Source organism: Bombina bombina, chromosome 1 (genome assembly GCF_027579735.1).
Source record: "Bombina bombina isolate aBomBom1 chromosome 1, aBomBom1.pri, whole genome shotgun sequence".
NCBI classification, from domain to species: domain Eukaryota; kingdom Metazoa; phylum Chordata; class Amphibia; order Anura; family Bombinatoridae; genus Bombina; species Bombina bombina.
The window spans coordinates 547,536,447-547,563,591 of NC_069499.1; the positions used below are offsets into that span (position 1 = coordinate 547,536,447).

The following is a 27,145-nucleotide window of genomic DNA, read 5'->3' on the forward strand; positions in this document are numbered from 1 at the left end:
ATGACGAGTAACTGGCTTACGAGCTTGAACCAGACTGTCAATAACACTCTCAGAGAACCCTCTTATGGCTAAGACTAAGCGTTCAATCTCCACGCAGTCAGCCTCAGAGAATCTAGATTTTGATGAACGAAGGGACCCTGTATCAGCAGATCTCTGCGACAAGGTAACCTCCACTGAGATGAGAACATCCTTACCAGGTCTGCAAACCACGTCCTTCGCGGCCACATCAGAGCAATCAGAATCACAGATGCTCACTCCTGCTTGATGCGAGCCACCACAAGAGGGAGAAGCGGTAATGGAGGAAAAACATATATGAGATTGAAACTCCATGGTACTGATAGGGCATCTATCAATTCCGCCTGAGGATCCTTTGACTTTGACCCGTACCTGGGTAGCTTGGTATTGAGGCAGGATGCCATGAGATCTATCTCCGGCATCCCCCACTTGCTGTATATCCTGCAAACACCTCGGGTGAAGAGACCATTCCCCTGGGTGAAAGGATTGCCTGCTGAAGAAGTCCGCTTCCCAGTTGTCCACACCCAGAATGTGGATCGCGGAAAGCGTACATTTGTATCTGAGATACTTCTCTCATCGCCAAGGAATTTCTCGTTCCCCGTTGATGGTTGATATAGGCAACCAAGGTAATATTGTCTGATTGGAATCTGATAAACTGGGATGAACCCAGTAGGGGCCAAGCCTTCAAGGCATTGAAGATTGCCCAGAGTTCCAAAATATTGATCGGATGGGAGGACTCCCTTCCCTCCCAGCCGGAAAGGCTTGCGTCTGTAGATTGTGCTCCCAGGAAGGTCTCAAAAAACACGTGCCTTGGGACAGATGATCTGGACAGAGCCACCAGGAGAGTGAGTCTCTCAACAGGCTGTCTGTTGAGACAGATCTGAATGGTCGCCGTTCCTTTGTCTCAGCATGCATAGTTGTAAGCGTCTGAGATGGAATCTGGCAAAAGGAATGATGTCCATGCAGGACACCATGAGTCCGATTATCCCAATACACTGAGCCACTGAGGGTCTCTAGGAGGCCTGGAGGGCAAGACATGCAGACATCCTGCTGCAGACATCCTCACCAGGTCTGCAAACCACGTCCTTCGCGGCCACATCGGAGCAATCAGAATCACAGATGCTCACTCCTGCTTGATGCGAGCCACCACAAGAGGGAGAAGCGGTAATGGAGGAAAAAGATATATGAGACTGAAACTCCATGGTACTGATAGGGCATCTATCAATTCTGCCTGAGGATCCCTCGACTTTTACCCGTACCTGGGTAGCTTGGTATTGAGGCGGGATGCCATGAGATCTATCTCCGGCATCCCCCACTTGCTGCATATCCTGCAAACACCTCGGGGTGAAGAGACCATTCCCCTGGGTGAAAGGATTGCCTGCTGAAGAAGTCCGCTTCCCAGTTGTCCACACCCGGAATGTGGATCGCGGACAGCGTACATTTGTATCTGAGATACTTCTCTAATCGCCAAGGAACTTCTCGTTCCCCCTTGATGGTTGATATAGGCCACCAAGGTAATATTGTCTGATTGGAATCTGATAAACTGGGATGAACCCAGAAGGGGCCAAGCATTCAAGGCATTGAAGATTGCCCGGAGTTCCAAAATATTGATCGGATGGGAGGACTCCCTCCCAGCCGGAAAGGCTTGCGTCTGTAGATTGTGCTCCCAGGAAGGTCTCAAAAAACACGTGCCTTGGGACAGATGATCTGGACAGAGCCACCAGGAGAGCGAGTCTCTCAACAGGCTGTCTGTTGAGACAGATCTGAATGGTCGCCGTTCCATTGTCTCAGCATGCATAGTTGTAAGCATCTGAGATGGAATCTGGCAAAAGGAATTATGTCCATGCAGGACACCATGAGTCCGATTATCCCCATACACTGAGCCACTGAGGGTCTCTAGGAGGCCTGGAGGGCAAGACATGCAGAAGTTAGCTTGCAACGTCTCTGATCTGTGAGGAATATTCTCATTGATATGGAGTCTATTATAGTTCCCAGGAAATTTACCCTTGTACTTGGAGTAAGAGAAGTCTTTTCCAAGTTTATCTTCCATCCATGTGATCTAAGAAGACTGAGAAGCGACTCCGAATGTTGTTCCGCTAGACGAAAAGGTGGTGCCTGTACCAAGATATCATCCAGGTAAGGTGCTACTGTAATACCTCGTGTTCTGGCAATGGCTAGAAGAGCCCCCAGAACCTTTGTAAATATCCTTAGAGCAGTAGCTAGGCCAAACGGAAGAGCTATGAACTGTACGTGCTGATCCAGAAAAGCAAACCTCAGAAACTGAAAATGTTCCCTGTGAATAAGGACATGAAGGTATGCATCCTTCAGGTCTAATGTGGTCATAAACTGTCCTTCCTGAACCAGAGGCAGGATTGACCGTATTGTCTCCATCTTAAAAGAGGGAACACTCAGAAACTTGTTTAGGCACTTTAGGTCCAGAATTGGACGAAAAGTTCCCTCCTTCTTTGGAACCACGAAAAGGTTTGAATAAAACCCCAAACCTCTTTCTACTGTAGGTACCGGGACAATTACTCCTAGAGAGGAGAGATCCCGTAAGCAACCTTAAAAGGCACCCCACTTTTCTGGTCTTGTCGAAAGACTTGAGAGAAGGAATTTGCCCCTGGGCGGATGAGGCTTGAATCATATCCTGTATCCTTGAGCTACAACCTCCAAGACCCAAGGATCCTGTACATCCTGGAACCAAGTGTCTGAAAAAAGAGACAGTCTGCCCCCTAATGCTGATTTGTTTTCGCCGGGCTTCTTAGTCTGTTTGGACTTATTCCAGGAGTGAGCCGGCTTCCAAGTACTCTTGGGCTGCTCGGACTTGGAAGAGGACTGCTGTTGTTGGGAATTGTCAGCACAAAAGGAACGAAAATTAGACAGTTGCCGTCCCTTAGGCCTATTCTTCTTATACTGCGGTAGGAAGGTACCTTTCCCTCCGGTAACCATAGAGATAATGGAGTCTAGCCCTGGACCGAATAAAATCTTCCTCTTGAAAAATCTTCCCGTGGATTTAGAAGTCATATCTGCAGACCAAGACTTCAACTAGAGAGTCCGACGGGCTAGAATCACAAAGCCAGCAGCCTTTGCATCTATGCAAATAATCTGCATATTCGTGTCACAGATGAAGGAGTTAGCAATTCTCAGTGCCTTAATTCTCTCCTGAATATCCTTGAGGGGAGTCTCCACCTCAATGAGCTCTGACAGAGTGTCACACCAGTAGGTAGCTGTTCCAGCAACTACGGCTACAGCTGCCGCGGTTGAAAAAAAAACATTTTTTTATCCATAAGCTCTCTAAAAGAAGAACTATCCTCTAGAGGGATAGTAGTATGCTTAGCCAGCGTGGAGATAGCGCCATCCACCTTCAGGATGGAGCCCCACAAATCTTATTGAGAGTCAGTGACTGGGAATAATTTCTTAAAAAGTAGACGAGGGGAAAATAGAAGTTCCTACTCTTTCTCATTCGTTACTATGACTCAGACTCAGAAAGTTTACCCTCTGAAGCTGCAGAGGTTAACTCATCCTCTGATAGCTGGGATATAGTATCTAAATCCGACAAATATTTAGATGACTCTAGGTCAGGAGAACTATGTTTAACCTTTCTCTTGCGTTTGTTAGAGCGAGGTAAGGCACTCAGGACCGCAGACACCGCCGAATGTAACTGCGCAGTAAAGTCTGCTGGAAAAAAGCCTCCTCCAGATGGAGGATTAGTTGAGCCACTGGGAACTGCATGTGGAGCGGGTAATGTAGAAAGGGTAGTAATTTCTCGAGACCCAGATTCCTGAGAAGTAGACGGCTCAGAAGAGCTAATAGCGCTATGAGTATTAGCAGGTTTGTCTCCCTTCTTAGACTTTAGAACAGTGTTTAGGCAAATGGAACAAAACTGAGCAGGTGGGCAAACCACAGCCTCCTCACAATATGAACAGGATTTATTATTCAGTACAGAAGGAGCGGAATCTTCTAATGTAGTATCGGAGTCCTCTATAGTGTTGTATATACCCACAGAAGGACAATAAAAAAGAAACAAATTTATTAAAAAAAACGGCACCTTAATACTCCCAATGGCTGGGGCACTCACCACCTCCTAGACCCAGACAGCTAACAGTGAAAGCACTTTCCTCAGGAGTGATGTCTGCAGCAGGATGTTAGGAAATGAAAGAGACCGCACCCGGTCATGTGGTACGTAAGACAGGACTTCCCCTGCTATGAAAAAGGGCGCCAAGCTATTATGAGCTGCGTAACACTTCAAAAACAAAAGTGAAACCTGTTTGTTCCAAGCCAAAAAACACACATTCTATGAGCCTAAAAAAGAAATCTCACATTAAGCAGATATAAATCCCCAAACTGTTCAAATAATCTCCCTGAAGGAGATATTAACCCTTGATCCTATTGAGGTATAAAGGAGCCACACTGTGACTCTGTATACCATTTTAAATTGTATATATAAAAAACAGTCTTACCCTCCAGGATCCATGCTGTGGAACAGGCACAGCTTCTCAAGTGTGACAGTCTTGCAGCAGCACTCCTGACATGGACTTGAGTGTAAAGCAGCAAGCAGTGAAACTCGTCAACACTGATTGCTCAGGAGCTGTTAGCAATAGTCTGGATGGGTTCGCAGAAAAACTTTCCCTGCATCTCCAGACTCTAACTTTCATCAATACTCTCACTGAGAGGTTGACATGATTACTTAAAACTCCAGTCCTTTCTCAAAGGAACATACACATTACAGGACTATCCAAATCTTCTGACACTTCTCTGCCACCTCCTATAGTGACGAAAGGCAAAGAATGACTGGGGATAGGGGAAGTGGGAGGGATATTTAAGCCTTTGGCTGGGGTGTCTTTGCCTCCTCCTGGTGGCCAGGTGTTGTATTTCCCAATAGTAAGGAATGAAGTTGTGGACTCTCCCTGCCTTATGGAATGAAATAGCTATTTACATATAAAATTAAATCAAAATACAAAAGGAATTTGTGGGTCAGATTTGATTAATTTTGTTAGATTTTGGAGATTCTTTACCTCCACTAAAACAAGACTAAATCAGAGATGTCCAATCCCCAGTGCCAAAAAATAAAAACACCTCAGAACTTCAAATTTTCTTTGCTTGAGCAGATATCAATAAATTATGTTTACTCAGTGTAATTATGTAACCTGTGCATTAACCAACATAGATTTGGACACCAATTCTTAATATTCTTTTAAAAGTAAAGCCACTAACAACATTTTAGTTAGAAAAAGAATGGTTATCTCTATGATATATGTTTACTTCCCTATCTTTGTATACATCTATGCCATGGATGTTCATTACCAAGTTTAGGTATTAGATGAATTTTAGTGATGGCAGCATGTGATTTACTGTGCAAATACTTAGTCATTCCTTCAGATCATGTGTTCTGGTACATACAAACTCAATCTCTTTGGAAGTCTGATCCAGCACTTTTCTTCTAGATACTCTGCCTAAGGATGATGTGGATCTCTGATAAGACAACAATAGAGGAATAATGAGATCAAAACATAGAACATCTCATCATGGGTTAAAAAAACTGCTTTTTTGTGTCTTTTATAATAATTGTAATTCTTTTCTAACTTTTAGAGCTCCTACTTTAATGAGAAATACACACCGGTGTTACATGAGCAGATGTGGCGATTTCTTCCATGTTTGTTAATTGCTCCTTAGGTGAATATGTGATTCTCTGTATGAAACAATCACAGCAATGTCACAGAATTTATATCACATTATACTTATTTTTTCATTGTCTTATCTCTACCTTTTGATAAGAAAATTGGACATCTATACAAATATGCACTTACCTATATGAAACAGCCAGCACATTTTCTATAAATGTATTGTTGATTTGGAGAAAAAAAAAAGTTTTTCATAATATTTAAACACTTAGGGCCAGATTACAAGTAAAGCGGTATATACTACTTCCGCTATAGCGCTAATTGCACTTTTAATGCGCATCAGGTTGTGGTATGAGTTGAAAGTAAAAAGGTATTGTGCTTGCCCTAACCCGACGCGCACAGCTTACTTCTAGCGCAATAAGACTGTCGCTCAAAAGATAACCTCTTCACCCATAGAAGTCAATGGAGAAAAAAAAGTGGGGGAAAAACCCTAACACTTGACTCGCGCGCTAACCCGAACTCATATTATCATATGCTCTAACCTGACATGAAATTATGAATATTCCACATTCCAATGTTCTGCACATAGCAGAATATGTTCTATTTATTCATAAATACATACGGATTTCTATATATCTGATGGTATTTTGGTACAATATATATTTATACCTATATATATATATATATATATATATATATATATATATATATATATATATACATGATTATATATAGGTATACTTATATACAGATATATATAGGAATATCTATTTAAAAAATCCATAGAACATATTCTGCTATGTGCAGAACATTGGAATGTGAAATATTTATAGTAAATATACACTATAACATGAACATTGCATAAATATGGTTTTACATGTTTTCATCTACTTAATTGCAAATATAGACACGTGTCCTCTTCCAGGTTGATTCATAACATTTCCAGTTGACTGGAACTTTTGAATTATTGCCCTGAAGGTGGAAATGGGCATCTTCAATGCTTTAGATATTTTCTGATAGCCACTTCCCATTTTGTAGAGCTCAACAACCTTTTGCTGAACATCACAGCTATATTCCTTGGTCTTACTTATTGTGATGAATGACTAAGGGAATATGGGCCTATGTGTTACCTCATATTTATACCCCTGTGAAACAGGAAGTCATGGTTGAACAATTTCCTGTTCCTAGTCACCCAGGTGTACTAAAAATGTAAAATATAAATGGGAATATCCTTCATATATATTTTTCTCATATGAATTTATAGGGGTGCCACAAATTGTGGCACACATATATTTTACAAAGATTTTTTTGGGGATAAACCTGTGTTGTGTTAGCAAATGTTTGCTATCCATAAGACCAGAGTATTACTATGAGTGTAACTGTACTTTGTAATGTTTTTTAATGCGTTTTGTGCAAGTTTTTAATTTCACAAAACAGTTAACCACAGCTCTGAGATTGTGTCCAACTTGTAATGTGAGTGCAATTTAATCTGCATGCAAAGAATCGCAAAAACCCTTGCGCAAATGTTTGTGTCGCCACTTGTAATCTAGTCCTTAATAATTAAACTGGCTGAAACATAATATATGAAGCTAAACTTTAGCTTGTCATCGAAAATATGTGAAAATGTTTTGCTAGAACTCAAATTATGTTGTACATTAAAAATGTATCATAGTTACCTTATCTCATAATTATTTATTTCATATAGGTGGTGAGAGTCCACAAGCTAGTTACTGATGGGATATACATTCCTACCAGGAGGGGGCAAAGTTTCCCAAACCTCAAATGCCTATAAATACACACCCACCTCACACATACCTCAGTTTTAAAAATGTTGCCTCCTTAGGAGGTGGTGAAGCATGATGTGCTTGATGTCTTCTGTGAAAGGCGCTTCTAAGCATATTGAAGCCCAGTTCCTCTCTAAGTGCAATGTTTGTCTGAGGGATGTGAAGGGAGTATTGCCTGATGATACCAGGTTTTCGCCTATGGGAAAGCTTTTCATAAAGCTCTCTGTAAATCGGTCGCAGAGATTCATCTGCTGCCATCCTTTATAGATCGACAATATACTCTTGTACCATTACCTCTGCTGATATGTTTCAGTACTGGTTTGGCTGTCTGCTATATGTGGATGGGTGTCTTACACGGTAAGTATATACTTTTATTATATAAGACACTCTCAGCTATGGATTGGGCACTTTTTATATAAAGTTGTTTTCTTTCATGTAATTAGCAAGAGTCCATGAGCTAGTGACGTATGGGATATACATTCCTACCAGGAGGGGCAAAGTTTCCCAAACCTCAAAATGCCTATAAATACACCCCTCACCACACCCACAATTCAGTTTTACAAACTTTGCCTCCGATGGAGGTGGTGAAGTAAGTTTGTGCTAGATTCTACGTTGATATGCGCTCCGCAGCAAGTTGGAGCCCGGTTTTCCTCTCAGCGTGCAGTGAATGTCAGAGGGATGTGAGGAGAGTATTGCCTATTTGAATGCAGTGATCTCCTTCTAAGGGGTCTATTTCATAGGTTCTCTGTTATCGGTCGTAGAGATTCATCTCTTACCTCCCTTTTCAGATCGACGATATACTCTTATATATACCATTACCTCTGCTGATTCTCGTTTCAGTACTGGTTTGGCTTTCTACTACATGTAGATGAGTGTCCTGGGGTAAGTAAGTCTTATTTTCTGTGACACTCCTAGCTATGGTTGGGCACTTTGTTTATAAAGTTCTAAATATATGTATTCAAACATTTATTTGCCTTGACTCAGAATGTTCAACTTTCCTTATTTTCAGACAGTCAGTTTCATATTTGGGATAATGCATTTTAACATTTTTCTTACCTTAAAATTTGACTTTTTCCCTGTGGGCTGTTAGGCTCGCGGGGGCTGAAAATGCTTCATTTTATTGCGTCATTCTTGGCGCAGACTTTTTTGGCGCAAAAATTCTATTTCCGTTTCCGGCGTCATACGTGTCGCCGGAAGTTGCGTCATTTTTTTGACGTTATTTTGCGCCAAAAATGTCGGCGTTCCGGATGTGGCGTCATTTTTGGCGCCAAAAAGCATTTAGGCGCCAAATAATGTGGGCGTCTTATTTGGCGCGAAAAAATATGGGCGTCACTTTTGTCTCCACATTATTTAAGTCTCATTTTTTATTGCTTCTGGTTGCTAGAAGCTTGTTCTTTGGTATTTTTTCCCATTCCTGAAACTGTCATTTAAGGAATTTGATCAATTTTGCTTTATATATATGTTGTTTTTTCTCTTACATATTGCAAGATGTCTCACGTTGCATCTGAGTCAGAAGATACTACAGGAAAATCGCTGTCAAGTGCTGAATCTACCAAAGCTAAGTGTATCTGCTGTAAACTTTTGGTAGCTATTCCTCCAGCTGTTGTTTGTATTGATTGTCATGACAAACTTGTTAAAGCAGATAATATTTCCTTTAGTAAAGTACCATTGCCTGTTGCAGTTCCTTCAACATCTAAGGTGCAGAATGTTCCTGATAATATAAGAGATTTTGTTTCTGAATCCATAAAGAAGGCTATGTCTGTTATTTCTCCTTCTAGTAAACGTAAAAAATCTTTTAAAACTTCTCTCCCTACAGATGAATTTTTAACTGAACATCATCATTCTGATTCTGATGATTCCTCTGGTTCAGAGGATTCTGTCTCAGAGGTTGATGCTGATAAATCTTCATATTTATTTAAAATGGAATTTATTCGTTCTTTACTTAAAGAAGTCCTAATTGCTTTAGAAATAGAGGATTCTGGTCCTCTTGATACTAAATCTAAACGTTTAAATAAGGTTTTTAAATCTCCTGTAGTTATTCCAGAAGTTTTTCCTGTTCCTGATGCTATTTCTGCAGTAATTTCCAAAGAATGGGATAATTTGGGTAATTCATTTACTCCTTCTAAACGTTTTAAGCAATTATATCCTGTGCCGTCTGACAGATTAGAATTTTGGGACAAGATCCCTAAAGTTGATGGGGCTATTTCTACCCTTGCTAAACGTACTACTATTCCTACGTCAGATGGTACTTCGTTTAAGGATCCTCTAGATAGGAAAATTGAGTCCTTTCTAAGAAAAGCTTATCTGTGTTCAGGTAATCTTCTTAGACCTGCTATATCTTTGGCTGATGTTGCTGCGGCTTCAACTTTTTGGTTGGAAACTTTAGCACAACTAGTAACACATCATGATTCTCATGATATTATTATTCTTCTTCAACATGCTAATAATTTTATCTGTGATGCCATTTTTGATATTATCAGAGTTGATGTCAGGTTTATGTCTCTAGCTATTTTAGCTAGAAGAGCTTTATGGCTTAAAACTTGGAATGCTGATATGGCTTCTAAATCAACTTTACTTTCCATTTCTTTCCAGGGTAACAAATTATTTGGTTCTCAGTTGGATTCCATTATTTCAACTGTTACTGGTGGGAAAGGAATTTTTTACCACAGGATAAAAAATCTAAAGGTAAAAACAGGGCTAATAATCGTTTTCGTTCCTTTCGTTTCAACAAAGAACAAAAGCCTGATCCTTCATCCTCAGGAGCAGTTTCAGTTTGGAGACCATCTCCAGTTTGGAATAAATCCAAGCCAGCTAGAAAGGCAAAGCCTGCTTCTAAGTCCACATGAAGGTGCGGCCCTCATTCCAGCTCAGCTGGTAGGGGGCAGGTTACGTTTTTTCAAGGAAATTTGGATCAATTCTGTTCACAATCTTTGGATTCAGAGCATTGTTTCAGAAGGGTACAGAATTGGTTTCAAGTTGAGACCTCCTGCAAAGAGATTTTTTCTTTCCCGTGTCCCAGTAAATCCAGTAAAAGCTCAAGCATTTCTGAAATGTGTTTCAGATCTAGAGTTGACTGGAGTAATTATGCCAGTTCCAGTTCCGGAACAGGGGATGGGGTTTTATTCAAATCTCTTCATTGTACCAAAGAAGGAGAATTCTTTCAGACCAGTTCTGGATCTAAAAATTTTGAATCGTTATGTAAGGATACCAACATTCAAGATGGTAACTGTAAGGACTATCTTACCTTTTGTTCAGCAAGGGAATTATATGTCCACAATAGATTTACAGGATGCATATCTGCATATTCCGATTCATTCAGATCATTATCAGTTCCTGAGATTCTCGTTTCTGGACAAGCATTACCAGTTTGTGGCTCTGCCGTTTGGCCTAGCTACAGCTCCAAGAATTTTTACAAAGGTTCTCGGTGCCCTGCTGTCTGTAATCAGAGAACAGGGTATTGTGGTATTTCCTTATTTGGACGATATCTTGGTACTTGCTCAGTCTTTACATTTAGCAGAATCTCATACGAATCGACTTGTGTTGTTTCTTCAAGATCATGGTTGGAGGATCAATTTACCAAAAAGTTCTTTGATTCCTCAGACAAGGGTAACCTTTCTGGGTTTCCAGATGGATTCAGTGTCCATGACTCTGTCTTTAACAGACAAGAGACGTCTAAAGTTGATTTCAGCTTGTCGAAACCTTCAGTCACAATCATTCCCTTCGGTAGCCTTATGCATGGAAATTCTAGGTCTTATGACTGCTGCATCGGACGCGATCCCCTTTGCTCGTTTTCACATGCGACCTCTTCAGCTCTGTATGCTGAAGCAATGGTGCAAGGATTACATGAAGATATCTCAATTAATATCTTTAAAACCGATTGTTCGACACTCTCTAACATGGTGGACAGATCACCATCGTTTAATTCAGGGGGCTTCTTTTGTGCTTCCGACCTGGACTGTAATTTCAACAGATGCAAGTCTCACAGGTTGGGGAGCTGTGTGGGGATCTCTGACGGCACAAGGAGTTTGGGAATCTCAGGAGGTGAGATTACCGATCAATATTTTGGAACTCCGTGCAATTTTCAGAGCTCTTCAGTTTTGGCCTCTGCTGAAGAGAGAATCGTTCATTTGTTTTCAGACAGACAATGTCACAACTGTGGCATACATCAATCATCAAGGAGGGACTCACAGTCCTCTGGCTATGAAAGAAGTATCTCGAATTTTGGTTTGGGCGGAATCCAGCTCCTGTCTAATCTCTGCGGTTCATATCCCAGGTGTAGACAATTGGGAAGCGGATTATCTCAGTCGCCAAACGTTGCATCCGGGCGAATGGTCTCTTCACCCAGAGGTATTTCTTCAGATTGTTCAAATGTGGGAACTTCCAGAAATAGATCTGATGGCGTCCCATCTAAACAAGAAACTTCCAAGGTATCTGTCCAGATCCCGGGATCCTCAGGCGGAGGCAGTGGATGCATTATCACTTCCTTGGAAGTATCATCCTGCCTATATCTTTCCGCCTCTAGTTCTTCTTCCAAGAGTAATCTCCAAGATTCTGAAGGAATGCTCGTTTGTTCTGCTGGTAGCTCCGGCATGGCCTCACAGGTTTTGGTATGCGGATCTTGTCCGGATGGCCTCTTGCCAACCGTGGACTCTTCCATTAAGACCAGACCTTCTGTCACAAGGTCCTTTTTTCCATCAGGATCTGAAATCCTTAAATTTAAAGGTATGGAGATTGAACGCTTGATTCTTGGTCAAAGAGGTTTCTCTGACTCTGTGATTAATACTATGTTACAGGCTCGTAAATCTGTATCTCGAGAGATATATTATAGAGTCTGGAAGACTTATATTTCTTGGTGTCTTTCTCATCATTTTTCCTGGCATTCTTTTAGAATACCGAGAATTTTACAGTTCCTTCAGGATGGTTTAGATAAGGGTTTGTCCGCAAGTTCTTTGAAAGGACAAATCTCTGCTCTTTCTGTTCTTTTTCACAGAAAGATTGCTATTCTTCCTGATATTCATTGTTTTGTACAAGCTTTGGTTCGTATAAAACCTGTCATTAAGTCAATTTCTCCTCCTTGGAGTTTGAATTTGGTTCTGGGAGCTCTTCAAGCTCCTCCGTTTGAACCTATGCATTCATTGGACATTAAATTACTTTCTTGGAAAGTTTTGTTCCTTTTGGCCATCTCTTCTGCCAGAAGAGTTTCTGAATTATCTGCTCTTTCTTGTGAGTCTCCTTTTCTGATTTTTCATCAGGATAAGGCGGTGTTGCGAACTTCTTTTGAATTTTTACCTAAAGTTGTGAATTCCAACAACATTAGTAGAGAAATTGTGGTTCCTTCATTATGTCCTAATCCTAAGAATTCTAAGGAGAAATCGTTGCATTCTTTGGATGTTGTTAGAGCTTTGAAATATTATGTTGAAGCTACGAAATCTTTTCGTAAGACTTCTAGTCTATTTGTTATCTTTTCCGGTTCTAGAAAAGGCCAGAAAGCTTCTGCCATTTCTTTGGCATCTTGGTTGAAATCTTTAATTCATCTTGCCTATGTTGAGTCGGGTAAAATTCCGCCTCAGAGGATTACAGCTCATTCTACTAGGTCAGTTTCTACTTCCTGGGCGTTTAGGAATGAAGCTTCGGTTGACCAGATATGCAAAGCAGCGACTTGGTCCTCTTTGCATACTTTTACTAAATTCTACCATTTTGATGTATTTTCTTCTTCTGAAGCAGTTTTTGGTAGAAAAGTACTTCAGGCAGCGGTTTCAGTTTGAATCTTCTGCTTATGTTTTTCGTTAAACTTTATTTTGGGTGTGGATTATTTTCAGCAGGAATTGGCTGTCTTTATTTTATCCCTCCCTCTCTAGTGACTCTTGTGTGGAAAGATCCACTTCTTGGGTAGTCATTATCCCATACGTCACTAGCTCATGGACTCTTGCTAATTACATGAAAGAAAACATAATTTATGTAAGAACTTACCTGATAAATTCATTTCTTTCATATTAGCAAGAGTCCATGAGGCCCGCCCTTTTTTTGTGGTGGTTATGATTTTGTATAAAGCACAATTATTCCAATTCCTTATTTTATATGCTTTCGCACTTTTTTATCACCCCACTTCTTGGCTATTCGTTAAACTGAATTGTGGGTGTGGTGAGGGGTGTATTTATAGGCATTTTGAGGTTTGGGAAACTTTGCCCCTCCTGGTAGGAATGTATATCCCATACGTCACTAGCTCATGGACTCTTGCTAATATGAAAGAAATGAATTTATCAGGTAAGTTCTTACATAAATTATGTTATATATTGTTTGTATACATGCCTTGAGTCAGTAATCCAGTGCTCTTTTTTAGTGACTTTATTTGTGGCTAAATATTTGTCAAGGTTGGTAGAGTCTGTGAAACATACAGATTTTTTTTGGAGCTAATAATTTATTTATAAATTACGATGCTAAGTATTATGTTAGTCTCATAGAATGTCCTATTTTATGCAGCTATAATAGAAGTATCCATTAGGCTTCATTTAGGTAAAAAAAAAATCTGTTTTTTTTTGTATATACAATCAAAATTCTTACCTGCTTTTTAGAATGATGGGTGTTTTAGAAATCCACTACAGCTTTGCATGTCACGCATCTGATGATGCTATTTATGTCATAGCATGACGTGTCATTATTTTGCGCCGTTTTTTTTTGCACCAAAATTTTTTAATTTTCCCACCAAAATTGCTATTATAAGCTTCACCCCAGCACATTCAGTGCTCTCAGAAAACACTTACGCCTAGATTTAGAGTTTTGTCGGTAAAAACCCACGTAGCTAACGCTGCTTTTTTCCCCAGTGCACCCTTCAAACAACGCTGGTATTTAGAGTAGTCTGAGTGGCTGCGTTAGGCTCAGAAAAGGGTGCGTTGAGCCTAATTTAGCTCCACTTCAACCCTCAATACCAGTGTTGCTTACGGTAGCGGTAAGCTGGAAAAATGTGCTCGTGCACGATATCCCCATAGGAAACAATGGGGCAGTTTGGGCTGAAAAAAAATCTAACACCTGCAAAAAAAGCAGCGTTCAGCTCCTAGCGCAGCCCCATTGTTTCCTATGGGGAAACACTCTCTAAGTCTGCACCTAACACCCTAACATGAACCCCGAGTCTAAACACCCCTAATCTTACACTTATTAACCCCTAATCTGCCGCCCCTGCTATCGCTGACACCTGCATTTTATTATTAACCCCTAATCTGCCTCTCCGTACACCGCCGCAACCTACATTATAGCTATGAACCCCTAATCTGCTTCCCCCAACATCGCCGCCACCTATATTATATTTATTACCCCCTAATCTGCCCCCCCACGTCGCCGCTACCTTACCTACACTTATCAACCCCTAATCTGCCGACCGGACCTCGCCGCCACTATAATAAATGTATTAACCCCTAAACCGCCGCACTCCTGCCTCGCAAACACTATAATAAATAGTATTTACCCCTAATCTGCCCTCCCTAACATCGCCGCCACCTACCTACAATTATTAACCCCTAATCTCCCGCCCAGAACATCGCCACTACTATAATAAAATTATTAACCCCTAAACCTAACTCTAACACTAACCCTAACACCCCCTAACTTAAATATAATTTTAATTAAACGAAATAATATTCCTAAAATAAAATAATCCTATTTAAAACTAAATACTTACCTATAAAATAAACCCTAATATAGATACAATATAACTAATAATTACATTGTAGCTATTTTAGGATTTATATTTATTTTACAGGCAACTTTGTTTTTATTTTAACTAGGTACAATAGCTATTAAATAGTTAATAACTATTTAAAAGCTACCTAGTTAAAATAACTACAAAATGACCTGTAAAATAAATCCTAACCTAAGTTACAAATACACCTAACACTACACTATCATTAAACTAATTAAATAAATTACCTACAATTAGCTAAACTAAAATACAATAAAATAAACTAATCTATAATACAAAAAATAACAAACACTAACGGCTAGATTTGGAGTTTGGCGGTAAAAGGGCTGTTAACGCTCTGCGGGTTTTTTTCTGGCCGCACCATAAATTTAACTCTGGTATCGAGAGTTCAAACAAATGCTGCGTTAGGCTCCAAAAAAGGAGCGTAGAGCATATTTACCGCAAATGCAACTCTCGATACCAGAGTTGCTTACGGACGCGGCCGGCCTCAAAAACGTGCTCGTGCACGATTCTCCCATAGGAAACAATGGGGCTGTTTGAGCTGAAAAAAAACCTAACACCTGCAAAAAAGCAGCGTTCAGCTCCTAACGCAGCCCCATTGTTTCCTATGGGGAAACACTTCCTACGTCTGCACCTAACACTCTAACATGTACCCCTAGCCTTACACTTATTAACCCCTAATCTGCCGCCCCCGCTATCGCTGACCCCTGCATTACACTTTTAACCCCTAATCTGCCGCTCCGTAAACCGCCGCCACCTACGTTATCCCTATGTACCCCTAATCTGCTGCCCTAACATCGCCGACCCCTATGTTATATTTATTAACCCCTAATCTGCCCCCCACAACGTCGCCGACACCTACCTACACTTATTAACCCCTAATCTGCCGAGCGGACCTGAGCGCTACTATAATAAAGTTATTAACCCCTAATCCGCCTCACTAACCCTATCATAAATAGTATTAACCCCTAATCTGCCCTCCCTAACATCGCCGACACCTACCTTCAATTATTAACCCCTAATCTGCCGACCGGAGCTCACCGCTATTCTAATAAATGTATTAACCCCTAAAGCTAAGTCTAACCCTAACACTAACACCCCCCTAAGTTAAATATAATTTTTATCTAACGAAATAAATTAACTCTTATTAAATAAATGATTCCTATTTAAAGCTAAATACTTACCTGTAAAATAAATCCTAATATAGCTACAATATAAATTACATTTATATTATAGCTATTTTAGGATTAATATTTATTTTACAGGTAACTTTGTATTTATTTTAACCAGGTACAATAGCTATTAAATAGTTAAGAACTATTTAATAGTTACCTAGTTAAAATAATTACAAATTTACCTGTAAAATAAATCCTAACCTAAGATATAATTAAACCTAACACTACCCTATCAATAAAATAATTAAATAAACTACCTACAATTACCTACAATTAACCTAACACTACCCTATCAATAAAATAATTAAATAAACTACCTACAATTACCTACAATTAACCTAACACTACACTATCAATAAATTAATTAAACACAATTGCTACAAATAAATACAATTAAATAAACTATCTAAAGTACAAAAAATAAAAAAGAACTAAGTTACAGAAAATAAAAAAATATTTACAAACATAAGAAAAATATTACAACAATTTTAAACTAATTACACCTACTCTAAGCCCCCTAATAAAATAACAAAGACCCCCAAAATAAAAAATTCCCTACCCTATTCTAAAATACAAAAATTACAAGCTCTTTTACCTTACCAGCCCTGAACAGGGCCCTTTGCGGGGCATGCCCCAAGAATTTCAGCTCTTTTGCCTGTAAAAAAAAACATACAATACCCCCCCCCCAACATTACAACCCACCACCCACATACCCCTAATCTAACCCAAACCCCCTTAAATAAACCGAACACTAATCCCCTGAAGATATTCCTACCTTGTCTTCACCATCCAGGTATCACCGATCCGTCCTGGCTCCAAGATCTTCATCCAACCCAAGCGGGGGTTGGCGATCCATAATCCGGTGCTCCAAAGTCTTCCTCCTATCCGGCAAGAAGAGGACATCCGGACCGGCAAACATCTTCTCCAAGCGGCATCTTCTATGTTCTTCCATCCGATGACGACCGGCTCCATCTTGAAGACCTCCAGCGCGGATCCATCCTCTTCTTCCGACGACTAGACGACGAATGACGGTTCCTTTAAGGGACGTCATCCAAGATGGCGTCCCTCGAATTCCGATTGGCTGATAGGATTCTATCAGCCAATCGGAATTAAGGTAGGAATATTCTGATTGGCTGATGGAATCAGCCAATCAGAATCAAGTTCAATCCGATTGGCTGATCCAATCAGCCAATCAGATTGAGCTCGCATTCTATTGGCTGATCGGAACAGCCAATAGAATGCGAGCTCAATCTGATTGGCTGATTGGATCAGCCAATCGGATTGAACTTGATTCTGATTGGCTGATTCCATCAGCCAATCAGAATATTCCTACCTTAATTCCGATTGGCTGATAGAATCCTATCAGCCAATCCGAATTCGAGGGACGCCATCTTGGATGACGTCCCTTAAAGGAACCGTCATTCGTTGTCTAGTCGTCGGAAGAAGAGGATGGATCCGCGCTGGAGGTCTTCAAGATGGAGCCGGTCGTCATCGGATGGAAGAACATAGAAGATGCCGCTTGGAGAAGATGTTTGCCGGTCCGGATGTCCTCTTCTTGCCGGATAGGAGGAAGACTTTGGAGCACCGGATTATGGATCGCCAACCCCCGCTTGGGTTGGATGAAGATCTTGGAGCCAGGACGGATCGGTGATACCTGGATGGTGAAGACAAGGTAGGAATATCTTCAGGGGATTAGTGTTAGGTTTATTTAAGGGGGTTTGGGTTAGATTAGGGGTATGTGGGTGGTGGGTTGTAATGTTGGGGGGGGGTATTGTATGTTTTTTTTTACAGGCAAAAGAGCTGAAATTCTTGGGGCATGCCCCGCAAAGGGCCCTGTTCAGGGCTGGTAAGGTAAAAGAGCTTGTAATTTTTGTATTTTAGAATAGGGTAGGGAATTTTTTATTTTGGGGGTCTTTGTTATTTTATTAGGGGGCTTACAGTAGGTGTAATTAGTTTAAAATTGTTGTAATATTTTTCTTATGTTTGTAAATATTTTTTTATTTTCTGTAACTTAGTTCTTTTTTATTTTTTGTACTTTAGATAGTTTATTTAATTGTATTTATTTGTAGCAATTGTGTTTAATTAATTTATTGATAGTGTAGTGTTAGGTTAATTGTAGGTAATTGTAGGTAGTTTATTTAATTATTTTATTGATAGGGTAGTGTTAGGTTTAATTATATCTTAGGTTAGGATTTATTTTACAGGTAAATTTGTAATTATTTTAACTAGGTAACTATTAAATAGTTCTTAACTATTTAATAGCTATTGTACCTGGTTAAAATAAATACAAAGTTACCTGTAAAATAAATATTAATCCTAAAATAGCTATAATATAAATGTAATTTATATTGTAGCTATATTAGGATTTATTTTACAGGTAAGTATTTAGCTTTAAATAGGAATCATTTATTTAATAAGAGTTAATTTATTTCGTTAGATAAAAATTATATTTAACTTAGGGGGGTGTTAGTGTTAGGGTTAGACTTAGCTTTAGGGGTTAATACATTTATTAGAATAGCGGTGAGCTCCGGTCGGCAGATTAGGGGTTAATAATTGAAGGTAGGTGTCGGCGATGTTAGGGAGGGCACATTAGGGGTTAATACTATTTATGATAGGGTTAGTGAGGCGGATTAGGGGTTAATAACTTTATTATAGTAGCGCTCAGGTCCGCTCGGCAGATTAGGGGTTAATAAGTGTAGGTAGGTGTCGGCGACGTTGTGGGGGGCAGATTAGGGGTTAATAAATATAACATAGGGGTCGGCGATGTTAGGGGCAGCAGATTAGGGGTACATAGGGATAACGTAGGTGGCGGCGATTTGCGGTCGGAAGATTAGGGGTTAATTATTTTAAGTAGCTTGCGGCGACGTTGTGGGGGGCAAGTTAGGGGTTAATAAATATAATATAGGGGTCGGCGGGGTTAGGGGCAGCAGATTAGGGGTACATAAGTATAACGTAGGTGGCGGTCGGCAGATTAGGGGTTAAAAATTTTAATAGAGTGGCGGCGATGTGGGGGGACCTCGGTTTAGGGGTACATAGGTAGTTTATGGGTGTTAGTGTACTTTAGGGTACAGTAGTTAAGAGCTTTATAAACCGGCGTTAGCCAGAAAGCTCTTAACTCCTGCTTTTTTCAGGCGGCTGGAATCTTGTCGTTAGAGCTCTAACGCTCACTGCAGAAACGACTCTAAATACCAGCGTTAGAAAGATCCCATTGAAAAGATAGGCTACGCAAATGGCGTAGGGGGATCTGCGGTATGGAAAAGTCGCGGCTGTAAAGTGAGCGTTAGACCCTTTAATCACTGACTCCAAATACCAGCGGGCGGCCAAAACCAGCGTTAGGAGCCTCTAACGCTGGTTTTGACGGCTACCGCCGAACTCTAAATCTAGGCCTAGATTACAAAAAATAAAAAATAATTACAAGAAGTTTAAACTAATTACACCTAATCTAAGCCCTAATAAAATAAAAAATCCCCCCAAAATAAAAAAATGCCCTACCCTATTCTAAACTACAAAAGTAATCAGCTCTTTTACCAGCCCTTAAAAGGGCTTTTTGCGGGGCATTGCCACAAAGTAATCAGCTCTTTTACCTGAAAATAAAAATACAATACCCCCCCCAACATTAAAACGCACCACCCACATACCCCTACTCTAACCCACCTAAACCCCCCTTAAAAAAACCTATCGCTAACTCCCTGAAGATCATCCTACCTTGAGTCTTCTTCACCCAGCCGAGCCGAATTCTTCATCCAAGGTGCGCAGAGGAGGTCCTTCATCCGGTAGAAGTCTTCATCCAAGCAGGGCAAGAAGAGGTCTTCATCCAGGCGGCGTCTTCAATCTTCATCCATCCGGAGTGGAGCCATCTTCAACAGAGCCGACGCGGAGCCATCCTCTTCAACCGATGAATGAAGGTTCCTTTAAGGGACGTCATCCAAGATGGCGTCCCTTCAATTCCGATTGGCTGATAGGATTCTATCAGCCAATCGGAATTAAGGTAGAAAAAATCTGATTGGCTGATGCATCGGAACAGCCAATAGAATGCGAGCTCAATACGATTGGCTGATTGGATCATTGGATTATTATAGTGGCGGCGATGTGGGGGGGCCTCGGTTTAGGGGTACATAGGTAGTTTATGGGTGTTAATGTACTTTGTAAGAGCTTTATATTCACGCGTTAGCCCATAAAGCTCTTAACTACTGACTTTTTTTGTCGGTAGGAGTCTTGTCGGTAGAGGCTCTACCGCTCACTTCTCCCAAGACTCCAAATACCGGCGTTAGGCAGATCCCATTGAAAAGATAGGATACGCAATTGGCGTAAGGGGATCTGCGGTAGCCTGGAGTCGCGGTAAGGAAGTGAGCGTTAGACCCTTTCCTGGCTGACTCTAAATACCAGCGGGCGGTAAAAAGCAACATTAGGACCGCCTTAACTCTAAATCTAGGCGTTAGAGAGCTTTCATGCAGCATTATTTTATGAATCAGTTATCTTTTTTTTTTATTAATTTTCGCTATTTCCAGTGCTCTCAAGCCTGTTATATACAGTATATCATATATAGGAGCATGGATATAAATTTGCAGAATTTTATTTTTTTCAATTATTTTTTTTTGCAATTATGTCTCAAACTGAACCTGCCTCTGATGTTACCAAAGGATTTGAGCAGTCTGAACACTATCTACCAAAGCTAAGTGTGTTTGTTGGAAAAAACTGATCTGAATTCTTCAGCTCAATTATGTGGCTCTTGTTTTGACCATTTGTTAAATTCTGATAATATATCTATACAAATGCACCCACTGTTATTCCATCTCAGTTTAATGTACATAGCATTCCTGTAGAAATTAAAGATGTTATTGCTGCAGCTATAGAGAAGACAATGACTGCTATTCTGCCTTCAAATAAAGGTAAAAGGGTTTTGAAACATTTTCCTAAACCTAGTGAATTAAGTTCTGACTTTCAGTATACTGATGTATCCTCTACTGATAGGGTTTCCTCTGATTCAGAGGATGCCACGTCAGAGACAGATAAAGACAAATCTTTTTTTATTTAAGATAGACTATATTAGTTCTCTCTTAAAGGAAGTTTTGTTTACTATGGGTATTGAGGAGTCTAAAACGCCTGATGATAAAGCTAGTAATCGTCTAAATTATGTATTTAAGACTACTTTTATTACTCCTGAAGTATTTCCTCTCTAATGTGATTGCTAAAGAATGGTCTAAGACTGGTACCTCTTTTAACCCTTCTTCTAGGTTTAAGAAATTGTATCCTTTAACTGTAGCCAATTTAGAACTTTGGAAACAGTTCCTAAAATTGATGGGGCAATTTCCACTCTTACCAAATGTACTACTATTCCTATGGAAGACAGTACTTATTTTAAGGATCCTAACATGCAAATCATTTTATTTATTTGTGATGCTATATTTGATGTTATGAAGATCAATGTCAAATCCATGTCTTTAGCCATTCTAACTAGAAGAGCTTTATGGCTTAAATCTTGGAATGCTGACGTGGTGTCTAAAACTAGATTATTATCTCTCTCTTTTCAAGGTAAAAATATTTTTTGTTCACAATTGGATTCTTTTATGTCCACTGTTACTGGGGGTAAGGGAGTTTTTTCTGTCCCAAAAGACAAGAAAGGGTAACTGTAAAACTCCCAATTGTTTTCGTTCCTTTTGTCAGAATAGAGAACAGAAAACCACTCCTTCCCCTAAGGCCTCTGGCTCTAATTGGAGACCATCTCCGAATTGGAATAAATCCAAGCCTTATAAGAAACCAAATCTTGCCCCTAAACCTACATGAAAGTGCGGCCCTCAAGTCAGTTCTTCTGGTAGGGGGCAGACTAAAGCTATTTCAAAGAGTTTGGACAGACTCTGTCCAAAATCAGTGGATTCAGAATATAATTTCTCAGGTGTATCGAATAGGATTAGTAATAAACCTCCCTTGGGAAGATTCTTTCTTACCCATGTACCAAATAAACGAGTAAAAGCTCAAGCCTTTCTGAAATGTGTTTCATATATAGAACTTTCAGGGGTAATTGTCCCAGTTCCACAGCAGGAACAAGGATTGTGTTTTTATTCAAATTTTGGATCTGAAAACTTTAAATCATTTTGTAAGAGTCCCAACTTTCAAGATGGTGACTATAAGGACTATTCTGCCTTTTGTTCAGCAAGGTCACTTCATGTCCACAATAGACTTACAGGACGCTTAGCTTCACAATCTGATTCATTCAGATCACTATTGATTTCTGAGATTCTCTTTTCTAAACAAGCATTACCAATTTGTCGCTCTTCCATTTTGCCTTGCAACAGCACCAAGAATATTCTCAAAAGTTCTAGGTGCCCTTCTACCTGTAATAAGAGAGCAGGGTATTGCAGTGTTTCCTTATTTGGATGATATCTTGGTACTAGCTCAATCTTTTTATTTAGCAGAATCCCACACAAAACAGCTTCTGTTGTTTCTTCAGACATGGTTGGAGGATCAATTTACCAAAGAGTTTCTTGATTCCTCAGGCAAAGGTCACCTTTTTAGGTTTCCAGATAGATTCAATGTCCATGACTCTATCCCTAACAGAAAATAGATGTTTGAGATTGGTTTCAGCTTGTCTAAACCTTTAGTCTCTATCATTCCCTTCAGTGGCTATGTGCATGGAAGTTTTAGGTCTCATGATTGCAGCATTGGACGCATTTCCTTTTGCTCGTTTTCATATGAGACCTCTACAGCTTTGCATGTTGCATCAATGGTGCAGGGATTATACTCAGATATTACAACTGATATACTTAAATCCCAACACTCAACTCTCTCTGACTTGGTGGTTCAACCATCACCTTATTGTTCAAGGGGCCGCCTTTGTTCGTCCTACCTGGACTGTGAACACAACAGATGTAAGTCTCACAAGGTGGGGAGCTGTTTGGGGGTCTCTGACAGCACAAGGAGTTTGAGAGGCGAGGTTAACAATCAATATCTTAGAACTCTGTGCTACTTTCAGAGCTCTTCAGGCTTGGCCTGAGAGAATCGTATATTCGGTTTCAAACAGACAATGTCACAATAGTGGAATATGTCAATCATCAAGGGGGGACTCGCAGTCCCCTTGCAATGAAAGAAGTATCTCTAATACTTTCTTGGGCGGAATCCAACTCTTGTCTTATCACTGCTATTCATATACCAGGTGTAGACAATTGGGAAGCAGATTATCTCAGCCATCAGACTCTACAGCCGGGGGAGTGGTTTCACCATCCAGATGTGTTCTCTCAGATTGTGCAGATGAGGGGTCTTCCAGACATAGATCTGATACCTCTCCAGATCCAGGTATCCTCAGGCGGAATTGATGGTTGCTCTAGCAGTTCCATGGTTTTACCAACCTGTTTACATTTTTCCACCTCTGGTTCTTCTTCCAAGAGTGATCTCAAAGATAATAATGGAACAATCTTATCTGTTTCTGATAGCACCAGCATAGCCTCACAGGTTCTGGTATGCGGACCTTGTCTGAATGTCCAGTTGCCTACCTTGGTCACTTCCTCTAAGACCAGACCCTTCTGTCTCAAGGCCTGTTTTTCCATCCAGATCTCAAATCTCTAAATTTGAAGGCCTGGAAATTGAACTCTTAGTCTATAGTCATAGAGGTTTCTCTGACTCTGTGATTAACACTATGATACAGGCTCGTAAGCCTGTTTCAAGGAAAATATATCACAAGGTTTGGAAAAGTTATATATATATATATATATATATATATATATATATATATATATATATATATATATATATATAGTTTTCCACTCATGATTATTCTTGGCATTCTTTTAGACTTTAGAATTCCTAGGATTCTACCGTTTCTTCAGGATGGTTTGGATAAAGGTTTGTCTGCCAATACTTTAAAAGGAAAAATCTCTGCTCTTTCTGTTTTATTTCACAGAAAGATTGCTAATCTTCCTGATGTTCACTGTTCCGTACAGGCTTTGACTCGTATCAAACCTGTTATTAAATCTCTCTCTCCTCCTTGGAGTCTAAATTTGGTATTAAATACTTTGCTGGCTCCTCCTTTTGAGCCTATGCATTCTTTGGACATTAAACTACTTTCTTGGAAAGTGTTATTTCTCTTGGCTATCTCTTCTGGTAGAAGAGTTTCTGAATTGTCTGCTCTCTCTTGTGAGTCTCCTTATCTGATTTTCCATCAAGATAAAGCTGATTTGCGGACTTCGTTTAAATTTTTGCCTAAAGTTGTGAATTCTAACAACATCAATAGGAAAATTATTGTTCCTTCCCTGTGTCCTACTCCTAAAAATACTCTTTAAAGGTCTTTACATTCTTTGGATGTTGTAAGAGCTTTGAAATATTATGTTGAGGCTTCTAAAGTTTTTAGAAAGACTTATAGTCTATTTGTTATTTTTTTTCTGGTTCCAGAAAAGGTCAGAAAGCCTCTGCCATTTCTTTGGCATCTTGGTTGAAACTTCTGATTCACAAAGCTTATTTGGAGGCGGGACAGTCTCCGCCTCAGAGAATAACAGCTCTTTCTACAAGATCAGTTGCCACATCTTGGGCTTTCAAGAATTAAGCTTTAGTTGATCAAATCTGCAAAGCAGCCATTAGGTCTTCTTTGCATACATTTACTAAATTTTACCATTTCAATGTTTTTGCTTCTTCGGAAGCAGCTTTTGGTAGAAAAGTTCTTAAGGCAGCTGTCTCAGTTTGATTCTAGTGTCTATGATTTAAAGGGACAGTTCACCCCCCAAAAATCTCCCCTTTAAATTGTTCCCAATGATTAATTTTACCTGCTGGAGTGTTTTAAAATGTTTACAAGTAGCTCCTTTACCCCTATTTTGGCATTTCAAATAGCCGATTTAGCCTGTGGTATCCCAACCTATACTGAACGTTTCTATACTGGAGTATATTTTATTGAATAGCCAAAGTAAACACAGCCAGCAGAAGAGATTACACTCTCAGTGGGGGGCATGATAGTTAAGTAATAAAATGATAATTTCCCATTGTTCTCTCTAAATATTGAGCTTTGGTTTTCTAGACAAATATAAGATAAAGAAGCAAGTCTGTCTACATAAAAGTGATAACATAATGAGATCTGATATTACTTGAATCTTAACCCATTGTAATAGGCTGTGATTTAAAAACACAAAACCAGCTATTTCATATACACAAATAAACCTGAAAATGCAATTTCTCATTCATTTTACTCTGCAGCTGGTATAACAAGTAATTGAAAATACATTCATATAAAAACAATTTTACTGTGTACTGTCCCTTTAAGTTTTTTGAATTTTTAAGAAAACTAAATTCTTTTTATGGATTTTTCTCAGCAGAAATAGCTGTTTTTATTTTATCCCTCCCTCTATAGTTACTCGCGGACTTCCACATCTTGGGAATTATATCCCATCAGTAACTAGCTCATGGACTCTCGCCACCTATATGAAAGAAAACATAATTTATGTAAGAACTTACCTGATAAATTAATTTCTTTCATGGGGGCGAGAGTCCATGAGACCCACCAATTTTTGTGGGCTTATGATTTTTTTGTATAAAGAACATTATTTACCCTGTTCCTCTTTTTATGCTTTTACTCCTTATACACCTCACTAAGAGCTCGCTTCCATTGAGTCGTTAAAAATGGAGCCGTAAGCTACCGAAGCGGCCGACAGCTAAAAGTAATTTACGGCTCCATTTTAGTACCAGGTTTCGATTGAAATATTTTGCGCATTGCGTGCAGTCGCTCTTTTCGTGTAGCTGTTAACGTTGTGTTAACGCTTACATCTGACATCGGATTTCTTGAAAATCAATTTGTTGCTAAGGTAACCTGACCTTACGCTATAGAATTTACGTTTAACGTCCATGCTCCTTACCTGTGATCACCTCTCAAGAAAAATAAAGATACACTTATCCATATTTTTAATAATCAAATACTATTTTTTTATATAATTATATTTACCACTTCATAAATATAAGTAATATGTATTGCTACCCTAGGCATAGGTCTAGTTTGCATTCTGTAAATATGTTCTTGCATATATTATTATATTTAAATATATACTGATATTTCTATTAGAATATAAATTCAACTAATCCTATTCATGAGACAACAATAAATATTACTTTTAACAATTTATTTCTACATTAAAACACTTGCATTATTTGCAAGTTTTATAATTTCAATATAAAATAGGTCTCAAAAAGCACAATTTTCCTCTTTTACACCTAGTTGAGCTGGGTGTCATATTTCTCAATGTATCGACAGCCTCCTACAGTGTATTAACGATTTGCGCTTTCATTGGAAACCTGGTATAATTTATCGATTAACGACTTCTATTACTTTCTATGGGACGCAAAGATTTTTTCGGCAGCCGGAGTCTGGCTGCCAATATTAAGGTATAACGCACCATTGGAAACAGTCGATAAACAAAATTGCTTCCGACAGCATATTTATCGGAATTACCGCTTAATGGAAGCAAGCTCTAACTTGGCTATATGTTAAACTGAAGTATAAGTGAGGTGGGTCTCGTGGACTCTCGCCACCATGAAATAAATTAATTTATCAGGTAAGTTCTTACATACATTATGTTGTTGTTTTTTTTTAAATCCACAAAGTATTTTTGTTATTAAAATTCTTGTTTTAAAAATTTAAACTAATTTGCCAAAACTGTTCTATTTTCATTTCCACAGTTACATTTGTAAATTTAATTATCACAGTTATTTTTGTTAATTTAATTATCACAGTTATCTTTGTTAATTTAATTATCACAGTTATCTTTGTTAATTGAAACGTTTAAGACTGGTGAGTCCTAATAGACTACAATGCCCCATTCCACAATCTCTGATTTCCTGTAGGTAGGATGGCTTTTACAGAGGAAGGCTTCTGATGACGGCGTAAGC

At 39.4% G+C, this 27,145-nt stretch overlaps 1 protein-coding gene across 1 annotated transcript in view; it reads right to left on the reverse strand.

The window, feature by feature from the left end:
- The window catches only part of KIAA2012 (KIAA2012 ortholog), a 306,316-nt gene that overhangs the window by 72,338 nt on the left and 206,833 nt on the right, over positions 1-27,145 (reverse strand). The window contains exons 14-15 of the mRNA XM_053713277.1: positions 5,633-5,704; positions 5,416-5,487 (exon numbers count right to left, since the gene is read on the reverse strand). Coding sequence (XP_053569252.1) covers positions 5,416-5,487; positions 5,633-5,704 — 144 coding nt within the window. The remainder of the gene's footprint in view (positions 1-5,415; positions 5,488-5,632; positions 5,705-27,145) is intronic.